Raw genomic sequence first — 14,172 nt, 5'->3', positions numbered from 1 at the left:
TTTTTTAGCATAATGGTCAATAATAGCTGGATATGCCATAAATAACAAATCACTAACGAAATCACAGGCGTCACAGAACTCCCTGAGCAGAACAGGCTTTCCTCCCCACCTGGCTCCACTGGACTCGGAGGCATCACTCCTTAAAGGAGTATTCCCATCTCCAAGATCCTATCCCAATATGTACAATATAGAAATATAATATAGTTCTTCTGATTAGCTATGTCTCTTTCCTCATGTGCAGGACCTTAGGTAACCATGGTTACGACCACTGATATGGTGACAGTTATCTAGTTGCTAGTGGTCGTAACCATGAATACCTAAGGTCCTGCAATGCCTGCACATGGGGAAAGAGACAGTGAATCAGAAAAACTATACTACATTTCTAATTGGAGGTATCTGCCAATATTAGTACACCTACTACACACTGGGATAGGATCTTGGAGATGGGAACACCCCTTTAACATCTCGTACATGCTGTGGCCATCGACTCTGTCACACTTCCACAACTGAACGTGGGTGCACTACAATATCCAGGCACATCTCTCTTTTATAGGTCATAATTATAAAGAGAACTAAGACAAACTGCAGCCTTCTTTTGTCAATCAATCGTTAGAAATCTTATCCAGTCCCTCAGGATTGGACAATGTGCTTTATTTCCGGGGGCATGAATTTGGGAAGGAGGCACAGAAGAAAAACTGCTCCAGAATCAGTGGGGCAGCAGATCTCAGGTTAAGGCCACGTTCACATGTCCAGTATTTGGTCAGTAAACCAGGTGAGGAACAATCGGAGGAAAAGTATAATAGAAACACGTCCCCACTTCTGGATTTATCACCCACTCCTGGGTTTACAGATACTGAGGTAAAATACTGACCAAATACTGATCATGTGAACGTGGCCTTAGACGGATGCAAATTACGTGACCAAGAAAGAATCCAGTGAAAGGTCCTTTTTAAAGGAGCAGTTAAAGATATAACCTCATCCTGTTGCTGATAACATATTACTTGGTGGGGGAACTGGGGACTCTTATTCCTGTTAGGGTGCTCTCACATTGCGTTTAGTCACATGCACGGTGCGTCCAAACCCCCACTCTCCCTGCAAAATGTGCAAATCTTGTTTTGCAGAGAGGTTCGGACATAAGCCCCAACAGGACCACCGAGCGTGTAACTAAAGGCAATGTGAAAGCACCCTTAGAATGGAGCGGCAGGGAGTCCATGTGACCTGCGCTCTAGTCACTCTCTATTGGGCTCGGCTTTTTCGGTCAGTCCCATAGAGAATGAAAGGAGAGGCAGCCGGGCATCGGACCAGCCGCGGCACAGGAATAAAAATTCCCTGTTGGGGATAAAAATTCACCGATCTGACAATCTGTTGCGGTTTCAGTAGTGCGTCACCCATCGATACTGTGGATCGGTGATGTGCTCTAGGGTGGACAATCCCTTTTAGTCCTGTGCACAGGAAGTCGTAAATGATGAGTCGGAGTGAAATGGATGAGACACGGCAGCTTTGCCGAAGGGCTGTGGAGTCGGAGCCCATTTTGGTGGAGTCAGAGTCATGGAAATTGAGGAGTCGGAGGTTTGGCTTAGCCACACCATAGTCCTGCTTTGCCAGATGAGTGAAGAAGTCTGCGTGAGGAATATGGGGACGTGTCGCAGTCAGACAAAAAGTGCCCGCCAACAGGTGGTGAGATAGGCAGTAAGAAGCATAAGACAAGTAATAAAACATCTAGGTGACATTGGAGAGAGATTGTAAAAGTAGACAGACCCTTTTAGAAAAAGCCATGTGGGTCCTGGAATATCCATATAACTGCGGGTGACAGATCCTATTACAGCCTGTGTGGCTTCTCTGAACAATATTGGTCACGTAACTAACTAGACTTTGATGAATCCAACAGTCTGACAAGAGGAACTATAAAAAGGAAAGAATAAAGTGAGAACAGAGGATGTAAATAATGACGCCCCTACAAATTATGCAAAATCCGAATGTGCGCTCCACGTAGTTGTCATAGAGATGAATCAGTCGGATTTTTCAAGCAAGTTATCAGGTCAGCGATCACAACCCTGGTAACCACACAGCGTGCCAGTAACTGCCCCGGGCTGGGAGGACCACTCTTATACCATGCAGCTCTACATGCACCTTAAAGGGGCACGGAACCGAAAAAACGAAGCGCGTCACAACAGTGAATGTGGCACACAGCGCTCCTAATATTATGCACAGATGTATAAAAACATCCTGGAGGGTCTCAGAACGGGAGATCTGTCAGACAGAGTAGTGATCACGGGGCAGACATTTTTCTGGACTTCCTGCCAGTAATGATGGCTGTTTACAATGGTTTGCATTCACTGGCACCAAGGTTTAAAGTCTCACATTACAAGGGGGGAAAAGGAGAACTTACAAATGTCACAACCACTATACTGTTAACCTGGAAAGGCCTCGGAGACTTTGTTACTTTGTTACTACAAATCTCCAAGTTTGCAATGAGGGGAATGGTGGACTGGTAGGAAAATGAGATGATGTGACTGTGCTGCAGGGTCCAGATGGGAGAGAATGTCACTTAGGGAGAATCCCTTTAAGCAGAGAAGATATATATTTTCTCTCCCCCTCCCCCCACCATAGTCCTGTTCATACAGAAATCACGATGTCCTTTTCTGGTGGAAAGATTAACAGGACTCACATCATGGGCATCAGTGCGGCACTACAGATGCAGCAGCGAACCTCCCATGTGGCACGCAATGTCAAACAAACTGACCCCAAGGGGCGACACTAAGCAAATGTGCCACAAAGCTGGAACTGCTGGACACATTTTGTGCCATGTGATAAGTCACAGCTAGGACATGCCATCGCTTTGTGATCAGTAGGGTCAGACTTCTAGGTCCATGAATGATCTTGAGAATTAGGGATTATCCACCTTTGGCAATAATTTAATTTTTTTTACTTAACTGCATGTATTTTGAGATAAAAATATTTGCTTCTATTATTTTTCATTAAACACTTTGCACCGTTTGGCTGTTACAGATTCTGTTTCCTCTACAATCAGCTTTGATGATGTCAGTGGCCATAAATCAGGAGCTCAGAAATGACAGGTAAATGAATTGCAAATTCTCCTATCAGGCCATCAGAACAAGCTCACTGACGCTTCTCAGGTAAGCCATTTTGCAGTCAGCAATACACAGAGCCATGTTCACACGTTCAGTGTTTGGTCAGTATTTTACCTCAGTATCTGTAAGTGAAGACTAGGAGTGGGTGATAAAGAAGTGGTGCATATGTTTCTATTCTACTTTTCCTCTGATTGCTCCACTCCTGGTTTTGGATTACAAATACTGAGGTAAAATACTGACCAAATACTGATGATTTTTAACCCCAAATACATGCAATTAAGGAGAAAAAAAAGAAAATTGTCCTCCAAGCCGGACAAACCTCTTTAAAAGCATTGCCTCTCTGATTTTGCACTATATCCCTTCAAACTTTTTCATTGCACAGATGATTAGAAGCGTCCACTGATGTGAGGGAAAGAGCAGTGAAGGGGCTTCAGTACTGAACCAGTATCCCTTTCTGTGGATTGATGGGGGGGTACTGATGGTGTACGGCACACGTGATATCCCCCCGTGTGTGTACGGCACGCGTGATACGGTCCCCTCCACGTGTGTACGGCACACACGGCATTTGGCCCCTCCACGTTTATACGGCACATATGATTATGGTCCCCTGCCTCGCGAGTGTATGGTACAGTCATACGGCCACTCTGCGTGTGTACAGCACGCGTCATACAGACCCTCTGCGTGTGTATGGCATGCATCCCCTCCGTATGTGGACAGCATACGTCATACGACCACTATGTAGGTGTATGGTATACGTGACCCCTCCGTGTGTACGACATGCCTCATGCGGACCCTCTGTGTGTACGGCGCGTGTCATGCGGCCCCTCCGTGTGTGGACAGCACGCATATGTCCCATCCACGCGTGTATGGCATGCGGCCCCTCCGTGTGTGGACGGCACGCATCATATGTCCCATCCACGTGTGTATGGCATGCGTCATGCGGCCCCTTAGTGTGTGGAAGGCACGCATCATATGGCCCCTCCACGTGTGGACGGCATGCGTCACGCGGCCCCCTAGTGTGTTCTGCAAGCGTCTTATGGCCCCTCCACGTGTGTATGGCATGCGTCCCCTCCACGTGTGTATGGCATGCACCATGTCCCCTCCACGTGTACGTCACGTGTCGTATGTCCCCTCCACGTGTGTACGGCACGCGTCATGCGGCCCCTAAGTGTGTGGACGGCACACATCATATGGCCCCTCGGTGTGTACAGCACGCGTCGTATGTCCCCTCCACGTGTGCACGGCACGCGTCATGTGGCCCCTAAGTGTGTGGACGGCACATGGACAGATACACTGAGATCCACAGAGGATGCTTTATTTTGGCCACCAGTGGGAAGGCGGCTCAGTGGGCGTCAGGGAAGGTCTGCTCCTGCTGCTCGGAGCACCATGTGAATACAGCTACACGGCCTTTACAGACTGCACACAGGGAATCCGGAGGAGAATAATTTGGATTACAATGGAATTTTTAAATAATCTGTCACAAGTATAAATGGTGGCTTATGGGGCCTCCTGGAGCACTTGCCCTGGGTCCCAGCAGCCCCATCACTGGGGGACAGGAGAGCTGCTGGAGGTTGTGCAGCAGGGGAGAAAGTGCCCCCGAGCAATGGAAACCCCAGACTACAGCGCAGCTACTGCGATCCGGCAGGGCGAGTGGTGGAGCCGGGAGTTGTGGCGATGACACAGGAGGGAGCGCACTCATCTGACACACGATCACACACACACATGCAGCGTGCGACCATCGGCCACATTCTAGAACTGTACAGAAGCCGGGATCCAGGACACAGTGCGCGGATCCGTCCAACGTGACATTGATGGATCACACACTGCCAGCCAATGACAACGCACTCAGCTCGTCTCAGTGTATCACCACACGACTGTATTTAGCGCTGGGCTGCTGTGTAGGCTCAGGGGAACCACAAGTCCCAGCGCCTCTCGGGAACTCACCGTGCTCACCGCCGATCACTGCTGGGGACTCGACACTTCCCGGCGCATCCCCAGCAGCGAACCGCGCATGCGCAGGGAAGTCTCGCTTCTTCAGTAATTACTGGCGACGCGAGAATTGCTCGCGCGTGCGCAGTGGGCCGGCGGGGGCTGCCTGTGTGATGGATGGGGGTACGTGCTGCATGTAGGCTACTCGGAGGGGGAAAGTCGGTGCAAATGGATAAAGCTCAAAGAGGGAAAACAGTAATAGGAAAAAACTTAAATTGTAAGCTGCATTCTTCATTAACCCCTTCATGACCCAGCCTATTTTGGCCTTAATGACCTTGCCGTTTTTTGAAATTCTGACCAGTGTCCCTTTATGAGGTAATAACTCAGGAACGCTTCAACGGATCCTAGCGATTCTGAGATTGTTTTTTCGTGACATATTGGGCTTCATGTTAGTGGTAAATTTAGGTCGATAATTTCTGAGTTTATTTGTGAAAAAAACGGAAATTTGGCAAAAAATTTGAAAATTTCGCAATTTTCACATTTTGAATTTTTATTCTGTTAAACCAGAGAGTTATGTGACACAAAATAGTTAATAAATAACGTTTCCCACATGTCTACTTTACATCAGCACAATTTTGGAAACAATTTTTTTTTTTTTGCTAGGAAGTTATAAGGGTTAAAATTTGACCAGTGATTTCTCATTTTTACAACAAAATTTACAAAACCATTTTTTTTAGGGACCACCTCACATTTGAAGTCATTTTGAGGGTTCTATATGGCTGAAAATACCCAAAAGTGACACCATTCTAAAAACTGCACCCCTCAAGGTGCTCAAAACCACATTCAAGAAGTTTATTAACCCTTCAGGTGTTTCACAGCAGCAGAAGCAACATGGAAGTAAAAAATGAACATTTAACTTTTTAGTCACAAAAATGATCTTTTAGCAACAATTTTTTTATTTTCCCAGCGGTAAAAGGAGAAACTGGACCACGGACGTTGTTGTCCAATTTGTCCTGAGTACGCTGATACCTCATATGTGGGGGTAAACCACTGTTTGGGCGCACGGCAGGGCTCGGAAGGGAAGGAGCGCCATTTGACTTTTTGAATGAAAAATTGGCTCCAATCTTTAGCGGACACCATGTCACGTTTGGAGAGCCCCCGTGTGCCTAAACATTGGAGCTCCCCCACAAGTGACCCCATTTTGGAAACTAGACCCCCCAAGGAACTTATCTAGAAGCATAGTGAGCACTTTAAACCCCCAGGTGCTTCACAAATTGATCCGTAAAAATGAAAAAGTACTTTTTTTTCACAAAAAAATTATTTTAGCCTCAATTTTTTCATTTTCACATGGGCAACAGGATAAAATGGATCCTAAATTTTGTTGGGCAATTTCTCCTGAGTACACCAATACCTCACATGTGGGGGTAAACCACTGTTTGGGCACATGGTAAGGCTCGGAAGGGAAGGAGCGCCATTTGACTTTTTGAATGAAAAATTATCTCCATCGTTAGCGGACACCATGTCGCGTTTGGAAAGCCCCTGTGTGCCTAAACATTGGAGCTCCTCCACAAGTGACCCAATTTTGGAAACTAGACCCCCCAAGGAACTCATCTAGAGGCATAGTGAGCACTTTAAACCCCCAGGTGCTTCACAAATTGATCCGCAAAAATGAAAAAGTACTTTTTTTTCACACAAAATTTCTTTTAGCCTCAATTCTTTCATTTTCACATGGGCAACAGGATAAAATGGATCCTAAAATTTGTTGGGCAATTTCTCCTGAGTATGCCGATACCTCATATGTGGGGGTAAACCACTGTTTGGGTGCACGGCAAGGCTCGGAAGGGGAGGCGTGCCATTTGACTTTTTGAATGGAAAATTAGCTCCAATCGTTAGCGGACACCATGTCGCGTTTGGAGAGCCCCTGTGTGCCTAAACATTGGAGCTCCCCTACAAGTGACCCCATTTTGGAAACTAGACCCCCCAAGGAACTTATCTAGATGCATAGTGAGCACTTATAACCCCCAGGTGCTTCACAGAAGTTTATAACGCAGAGCCGTGAAAATAAAAAAATAATTTTTCTTTCCTCAAAAATGATTTTTAGCCCAGAATTTTTTATTTTCCCAAGGGTAATAGGAGAAATTGGACCCCAAATTTTGTTGTCCAGTTTGTCCTGAGTACGGTGATACCCCATATGTGGGGGTAAACCACTGTTTGGGCGCACGGCAGGGCTCGGAAGGGAAGGCACGCCATTTGGCTTTTTGAATGGAAAATTAGCTCCAATCATTAGCGGACACCATGTCGCGTTTGGAGAGCCCCTGTGTGCCTAAACATTGGAGCTCCCGCACAAGTGACCCCATTTTGGAAACTAGACCTCCCAAGGAACTAATCTAGATGTGCGGTGAGCACTTTGAACCCCCAAGTGCTTCACAGAAGTTTATAACGCTGAGCCGTGAAAATAAAAAATGTGTTTCCTTTCCTCAAAAATATTTTTTAGCCCAGAATTTTTTTATTTTTGCAAGAGTAACAGGAGAAATTGGACCCCAAAAGTTGTTGTCCAGTTTCTCCTGAGTACGCTGATACCCCATATGTGGGGGTAAACCACTGTTTTGGCACACGTCGGGGTTCGGAAGGGAAGTAGTGACGTTTTGAAATGCAGACTTTGATGGAATGCTCTGCGGGCATCAGGTTGCGTTTGCAGAGCCCCTGATGTGCCTAAACAGTAGGAACTCCCCACAAGTGACTCCATTTTGGAAACTAGACCCCCAAGGGAACTTATCTAGATGTGTGGTGAGCACTTTGAACCCCCAAATGCTTCACAGAAGTTTATAACGCAGAGCCGTGAAAATAATAAATGTGTTTCCTTTCCTCAAAAATATTTTTTTAGCCCAGAATTTTTTATTTTTGCAAGAGTAACAGGAGAAATTGGACCCCAAAAGTTGTTGTCCAGTTTCTCCTGAGTACGCTGATACCCCATATGTGGGGGTAAACCACTGTTTGGGCACATGCCGGGGCTCGGAAGGGAAGTAGTGACGTTTTGGAATGCAGACTTTGATGGAATGGTCTGCGGGCATCATGTTACGTTTGCAGAGCCCCTGATATGCCTAAACAGTAGAAACCCCCCACAAGTGACCCCATTTTGGAAACTAGACCCCCCAAGGAACTTATCTAGATGTGTGGTGAGCACGTTCAACCCCCAAGTGCTTCACAGAAGTTTACAACGCAGAGCCGTGAAAATAAAAAATCATTTTTCTTTCCTCAAAAAAGATGTTTTAGCAAGCAATTTTTTATTTTCACAAGGGTAACAGGAGAATTTGGACCCCAATATTTGTTGCCCAGTTTGTTGTGAGTATGCTGATACCCCATATGTGGGGGTAAACCACTGTTTGGGCGCACGTCAGGGCTCGGAAGGGAAGTAGTGACATTTGAAATGCAGACTTTGATGGAATGGTCTGCGGGCGTCACATTGCATTTGCAGAGCCCCTGATGTGCCTAAACAGTAGAAACACCCCACAAGTGACCCCATTTTGGAAACTAGACCCCCGAAGGAACTTATCTAGATGTGTGGTGAGCACTTTCAACCCCCAAGTGCTTCACAGAAGTTTATAACGCAGAGCCGTGAAAATAAAAAATAATTGTTCTTTCCTCAAAAATTATGTTTTAGCAAGTAATTTTTTATTTTTGCAAGGGTAACAGGAGAAATTGGACCCCAACAGTTGTTGCCCAGTTTGTCCTGAGTACGCTGGTACCCCAAATGTGGGAGTAAACCACTGTTTGGGCGCACGTCGGGGCTTGGAAGGGAGGGAGCACCATTTGACTTTTTGAATGCAAGATTGGCTGGAATCAATGGTGGCGCCATGTTGCGTTTGGAGACCCCTGATGTGCCTAAACAGTGGAAACCCCTCAATTCTAACTTCAACACTAACCCCAACACACCCCTAATCCTAATCCCAACTGTAGCCATAACCCTAATCACAACCCTAACCCCAACACACCCCTAACCACAACCCTAACCGCAACACACCCGTAACCCTAATTCCAACCCTAATCCTAACCCTAATCCCAACCGTAGCCCTAATCCCAACCCTAACCACAACTGTAACCCCAACACACCCCTAACCCTATCCGTAACCCTAACCACAAGCCTAATCTTAACCCTATTTCAAACCCTAGCCCTAATTCCAACCCTAACTCTAATTCCAACCCTAACCCTAAGGCTATGTGCCCACGTTGCGGATTCGTGTGAGATTTTTCCGCACGATTTTTGAAAAATCTGCAGGTAAAAGGCACTGCGTTTTACCTGCGGATTTACAGCAGATTTCCAGTGTTTTTTTGTGCGGATTTCACCTGCGGATTCCTATTGAGGAACAGGTGTAAAACGCTGCGGAATCCGCACAAAGAATTGACATGCTGCGGAAAATACAACGCAGCATTTCTGCACGGAATTTTCCGCACCATGGGCACAGCGGATTTGGTTTTCCTTAGGTGTACATGGTACTGTAAACCTGATGGAAAACTGCTTCGAATTCGCAGCGGCCAATCCGCTGCGGATCCGCGGCCAATCCGCTGCGGATCCGCGGCCAATCCGCTGCGGATCCGCGGCCAATCCGCTGCCAATCCGCTGCGGATCCGCGGCCAATCCGCTGCGGATCCGCTGTCAATCCGCTGCGGATCCGCGGCCAATCCGCTGCGGATCCGCTGTCAATCCACTGCGGATCCGCGGCCGATCCGCTGCCGATCCGCGGCCGATCCGCTGCGGATCCGCTGCCGATCGGGTGCGGATCCGCTGCCAATCCGCAGCGGATCCGCGGCCGATCCGCTGCCGATCCGCGGCCGATCCGCTGCCGATCCGCTGCCGATCCGCTCTGTGTGCACATGCCATAACCCTACCCCTAACCCTACCCGTAACCCTAACCCTACCCCTAACCCTACCCCTAGTTCTAACCCTAGTTCTAACCCTAACCCTAGTGGAAAAAAAAAAAAAAAAATTCTTTATTTTATTATTGTCCCTATGGGGGTGATAAAGGAGGGGGGGTTATTTATTATTTTTTTTATTTTGATCGCTGTGATAGAACCTACCACAGCGATCAAAATGTACCTGTAAGGAATCTGCCGACTGGCAGATTCGGCGGGCGCACTGAGCATGCGCCCGCCATTTTCCAAGATGGCGGCGCCCAGCGAGGAGACGGCCGGACACCGGGAGGATCGGTAAGTATGAAGGGGTGGTGGGGGGGTGGATCGGAGCACGGGGGGGGGGGAACGGAGCACAGGGGGGGTGGGTCTGAGCAAGGAGGGAGCGGACAGGAGGACGGGGGAGCCGGCAGGCGGACGGAGGGGACCGGACCCCATAACGGAGGACGGGGGGTGAGATCGGTGGGCGTGGGGGGGCACTTCAGTATTTCCAGCCATGGCCGATGATATTGCAGCATCGGCCATGGCTGGATTGTAATATTTCACCAGTTTTTTAGGTGAAATATTACAAATCGCTCTGATTGGCAGTTTCACTTTCAACAGCCAATCAGAGCGATCGTAGCCACGGGGGGGTGAAGCCACCCCCCCTGGGCTGAAGTACCACTCCCCCTCTCCCTGCAGATCGGGTAAAATAGGAGTTAACCCCTTCACCCGATCTGCAGGGACGCGATCATTCCATGACGCCACATAGGCGTCATGGGTCGGATTGGCACGGGTTTTCATGACGCCTACGTGGCGTCATGGGTCGGGAAGGGGTTAAAGTGAGCAACCCCTGATTAACTGCTTAAGTGTCCATTTAGCATAAGAAAACACATAACTCCTAGAACTGCGCTGCTTCTGTGATGTCAGCCGTCACATGACACCCTAATGATTGGCTGCAGCGCTTGGACTTACCAAGGCTGCAGACGAACAGTGATTGCTGATTGGCTGAAGAAATCACGTGACCAGGTATCACAGCAACACTGCTCAGGAACTGCACCAGGCTCGGACTGGCCCATAGGGTAACAGGCGAATCCCCGGTGGGCCCCTGTGCAGATCTGGGCCCCCAACCCCACTGTATCAGCAGTACTTGGCATAATTCTATTGATTCTGTAGAGAATAAAGCAGCATCTCATCATTTATTAATCAAAGTCCCCAGTTTATTATTATATAGAGCTATAGCTAAATTTGTGAACGAGGGTAGTGTAATATTTGTATGCAACGCAGGAAAGAAGAGCGTAGAGCAAGGCAGGAGGTGGGGAGAAATGGCGAATAGGCTCCGCCCATCGGACCAGAGCAGGGTAATTTACATACGAAAATGGAGAGATTACAAAGGTATTTTCCCAGCAAAGGTGGGGAATTGGGGGATATGAAAAGCAGAGCTCAGGCACAATTGAACCATATTTTTATCTCAAATTGAAAAAAAGGGGTGACAGATTCCCTTTAAGAAGCTAAAGGGGTTTTACCACAAGGTGCATTGTAATGTAAAGATTTTGGAATAAAAATACGAACTTTATATTGATGAAATTAATAACAATAAAATGTAGAACTCATGCAACAGGAAATCCAGGGTCAGCCATGTGCTGTGAGTGACAGGAGCCGCATCTCAGAAGTGTTTTGTCGTCTGAGGACCGGACTGCAGTTAGGCTATGTGCACACGTAAGAATTTCTTGCAGAAAATTCCTGAAGAAAACCGGACACGCATGCGTTTTTTTTCACGTTTTTACCGCATTTTTTGCACGTTTTTTTCTAGAACTTTCCCAATGCAATATATAGTGGGAAAAACGCGAAAAAAAATGCAAAATTAATGAACATGCTGCGTTTTTTGCCTCAATGCGTTTTTTTTTTTTTGCGGGAAAAAAACGCATCAAGTGCACAAAAATTGCAGAATGCATTCTAAATGATAGGATACATATGTATGCATTTTTTATGCGTTTTTATCACGTTTTTATAGCGAAAAAACCTCAACGTGTGCACACAGCCTTAAGGAATCCATTGATGCACGGGATAAGAAAGACTAAGAAACTTCGTTCTGATCTGGAGGAGACGAAAAGGAGAAAATGCAATTGTGACCTGGAGGACGACATGTGTGGGAATGTCTGCATCTGGCAGAGAGTGGACACGTCTTATTCATAATCCTCTAAGGAGACAGAGCCCTAATCCTCCTCTTCCTAAATGTAACCCCCGGAGTCTGTGTATTAGGGCAGAATGTGACTCCAGTGAGATTACTACATTCTATTAGACACTTTATAACGTGACTCTGAATTTGTCATCTCCTTGTAACGCGGTTCGTAGACTTTAAACTCCGTGCTATTTCAGAATGTGTTTCGTGGGTGTTGCGAGGTCTGCATTGTCCTGCATTTTATCTTGGTGTGCCCTCGTCTCACAGGTTAGCTGTGTGTTCATTTACTATATTATTTTTTACATTTTTTCATAGATACCACTTTTACTCACCGTGTATGATTCACCCTGGAATGCCACTTTCCCTATATGAGATAATATTGTTTGTTTTTAATAATGAGGCTTTTTTTAGTGGTTTGCTGGGTTTCATCCAACTGTTTGAGGAGACCATTCATTAATAAATCTTTATATAAGTATACAGGGTGGTCCAAAAGTAGGTGGACAGAAAATAGTAACATTTATTTTGATTTATAAATAGAATTATATTTACTAACACAATCATAACATTGACAATTACATTTTTTTCTGAACAATAATACAAAAGCCCTTAAATTTTATCAACGCAGGTGCTCAAACTGTTTTCCATCACAATTTGCACTGCTTTGAAGTCTGCCTCTTAGGCTTCGACAAACATTTTTGCACAAGTCTCTGGGTATTTCTTGAAATGCATCTCTTATATAATTTTTCAAATCACTGACACTTTTTGGTTTTCGACTATGAACTTTGTCCTTGAGTACTCGTCGAAAGAAAAAATCCATTGGGGTCAAGTCTGGTGAACGTGTCGGCCAATCAAGTGGGCCTCTTCAGCCAATCAATTTATTAGGAAAAGTTTCATCAAGATACTCGCGGGCTACTCTTGAATAATGTGGAGGGGCCCCATCTTGTTGGAAATAAAGGTCATTTGAATTAGGCTGTTGCTGTAACCGGGGAACAACTTGATTCATTAGAACTTCACTACTTATCTCCTGTAACTGTTCCAACAGAATGGTCCAAAAACACCAAAACATGAAATACCACCCCAAACATTGACACCAGGCTCATTTAGTTGTTGCGCTAATGTTAAATGCATGTTCTCATTATACCAGTAAATACAGTTATGTCTGTTAATATGGCCAGATAATTTGAAAGAAGCTTCATCACTCCACATAATGTTATCTAAAATTACTGGATTTTCTTCAATTTCGTTAAGCATAATCCCACTAAATTGCAGCCGCCTGTCTGGATCATCCTCCAATAAACCATGAATTAGACGTGGACGATAAGAGTCTGTGAAGAATGAAAAGTGGAATCTGATTGGTTGCTAAGGGCAACTGAGTCAGCTTCACTTTACACCATGTTTGATAAATCTCCCCCTTCATAACCCTATTACACATACTGTCCACCTACTTTTGGACCACCCTGTATACCGATACTCTGCATTTTTTTATATATGTGGTATAACAGAATTGTGTCTGGGGTATGGTTTTACCGATAAGTCCAGAGTGGTTAGGGGGGCTCCTGTCCATGTATATGAATCTTTGTTTTCCTCCTTATTGCCCATGGAGCACTATGGGGTTTACGCTCACTGGGTTATACCATGGTGATTCCCTGGTCTTGGTTTCATCCTCCCCTTTGTGAGCCTGTATGGTTATTTATTACCTATTTACCACTTGCTTTTATGCTAACTATCGCCTCTATAACAGTCCCTGTACTTTGGGCAGTTAAATAACATTTCTCCCTATTCGTGCCCTGCTCCAAGATGTCGCCGCTGCTGTGTTACTACAAGCTGTACAAGTCCTCTTCTTCCGGATTTCCCTGACTGATGACATCATCTGGGGTCATATTGCATACATTGTAAGTGGTCTCTGCCTCTCTTTTCGAATGAATTCCTGGTGGTGCATTCCCAGTCTACCATTACCTCCCCATTGCCATGGGTGAATCCCAAAACTAATTATAAGTTACCTGTGCACACCTGCCCTTTGTTTAACCCATTCATGACCGTTGACGTATATTTACGTCAAAGGTCGCGTCCCTGCCTTTAATA

At 46.1% G+C, this 14,172-nt stretch overlaps 1 protein-coding gene across 2 annotated transcripts in view; it reads right to left on the bottom strand.

Annotated features, from left to right (window-relative positions):
• The window catches only part of UBE2E2 (ubiquitin conjugating enzyme E2 E2), a 268,675-nt gene extending 263,522 nt beyond the window's left edge, over nt 1-5,153 (bottom strand). Inside the window, exon 1 of one of the 2 annotated variants that reach the window (XM_077268899.1) lies at nt 5,037-5,153. Coding sequence is in view for 1 of the 2 variants with exons in the window: in XM_077268898.1 (XP_077125013.1) it covers nt 1,759-1,776 (18 nt within the window). In the remaining variant the exon portion in view is untranslated. Of the gene's footprint in view, nt 1-1,758; nt 1,792-5,036 lie in introns of those variants that run through there. The other variant, XM_077268898.1, reaches the window with a different exon arrangement.
• Between the last annotated feature and the right edge of the window lie 9,019 nt (nt 5,154-14,172).

Source organism: Ranitomeya variabilis, chromosome 6 (genome assembly GCF_051348905.1).
Source record: "Ranitomeya variabilis isolate aRanVar5 chromosome 6, aRanVar5.hap1, whole genome shotgun sequence".
NCBI lineage: Eukaryota > Metazoa > Chordata > Amphibia > Anura > Dendrobatidae > Ranitomeya > Ranitomeya variabilis.
This window is presented reverse-complemented; position numbering and strand designations above follow the sequence as displayed.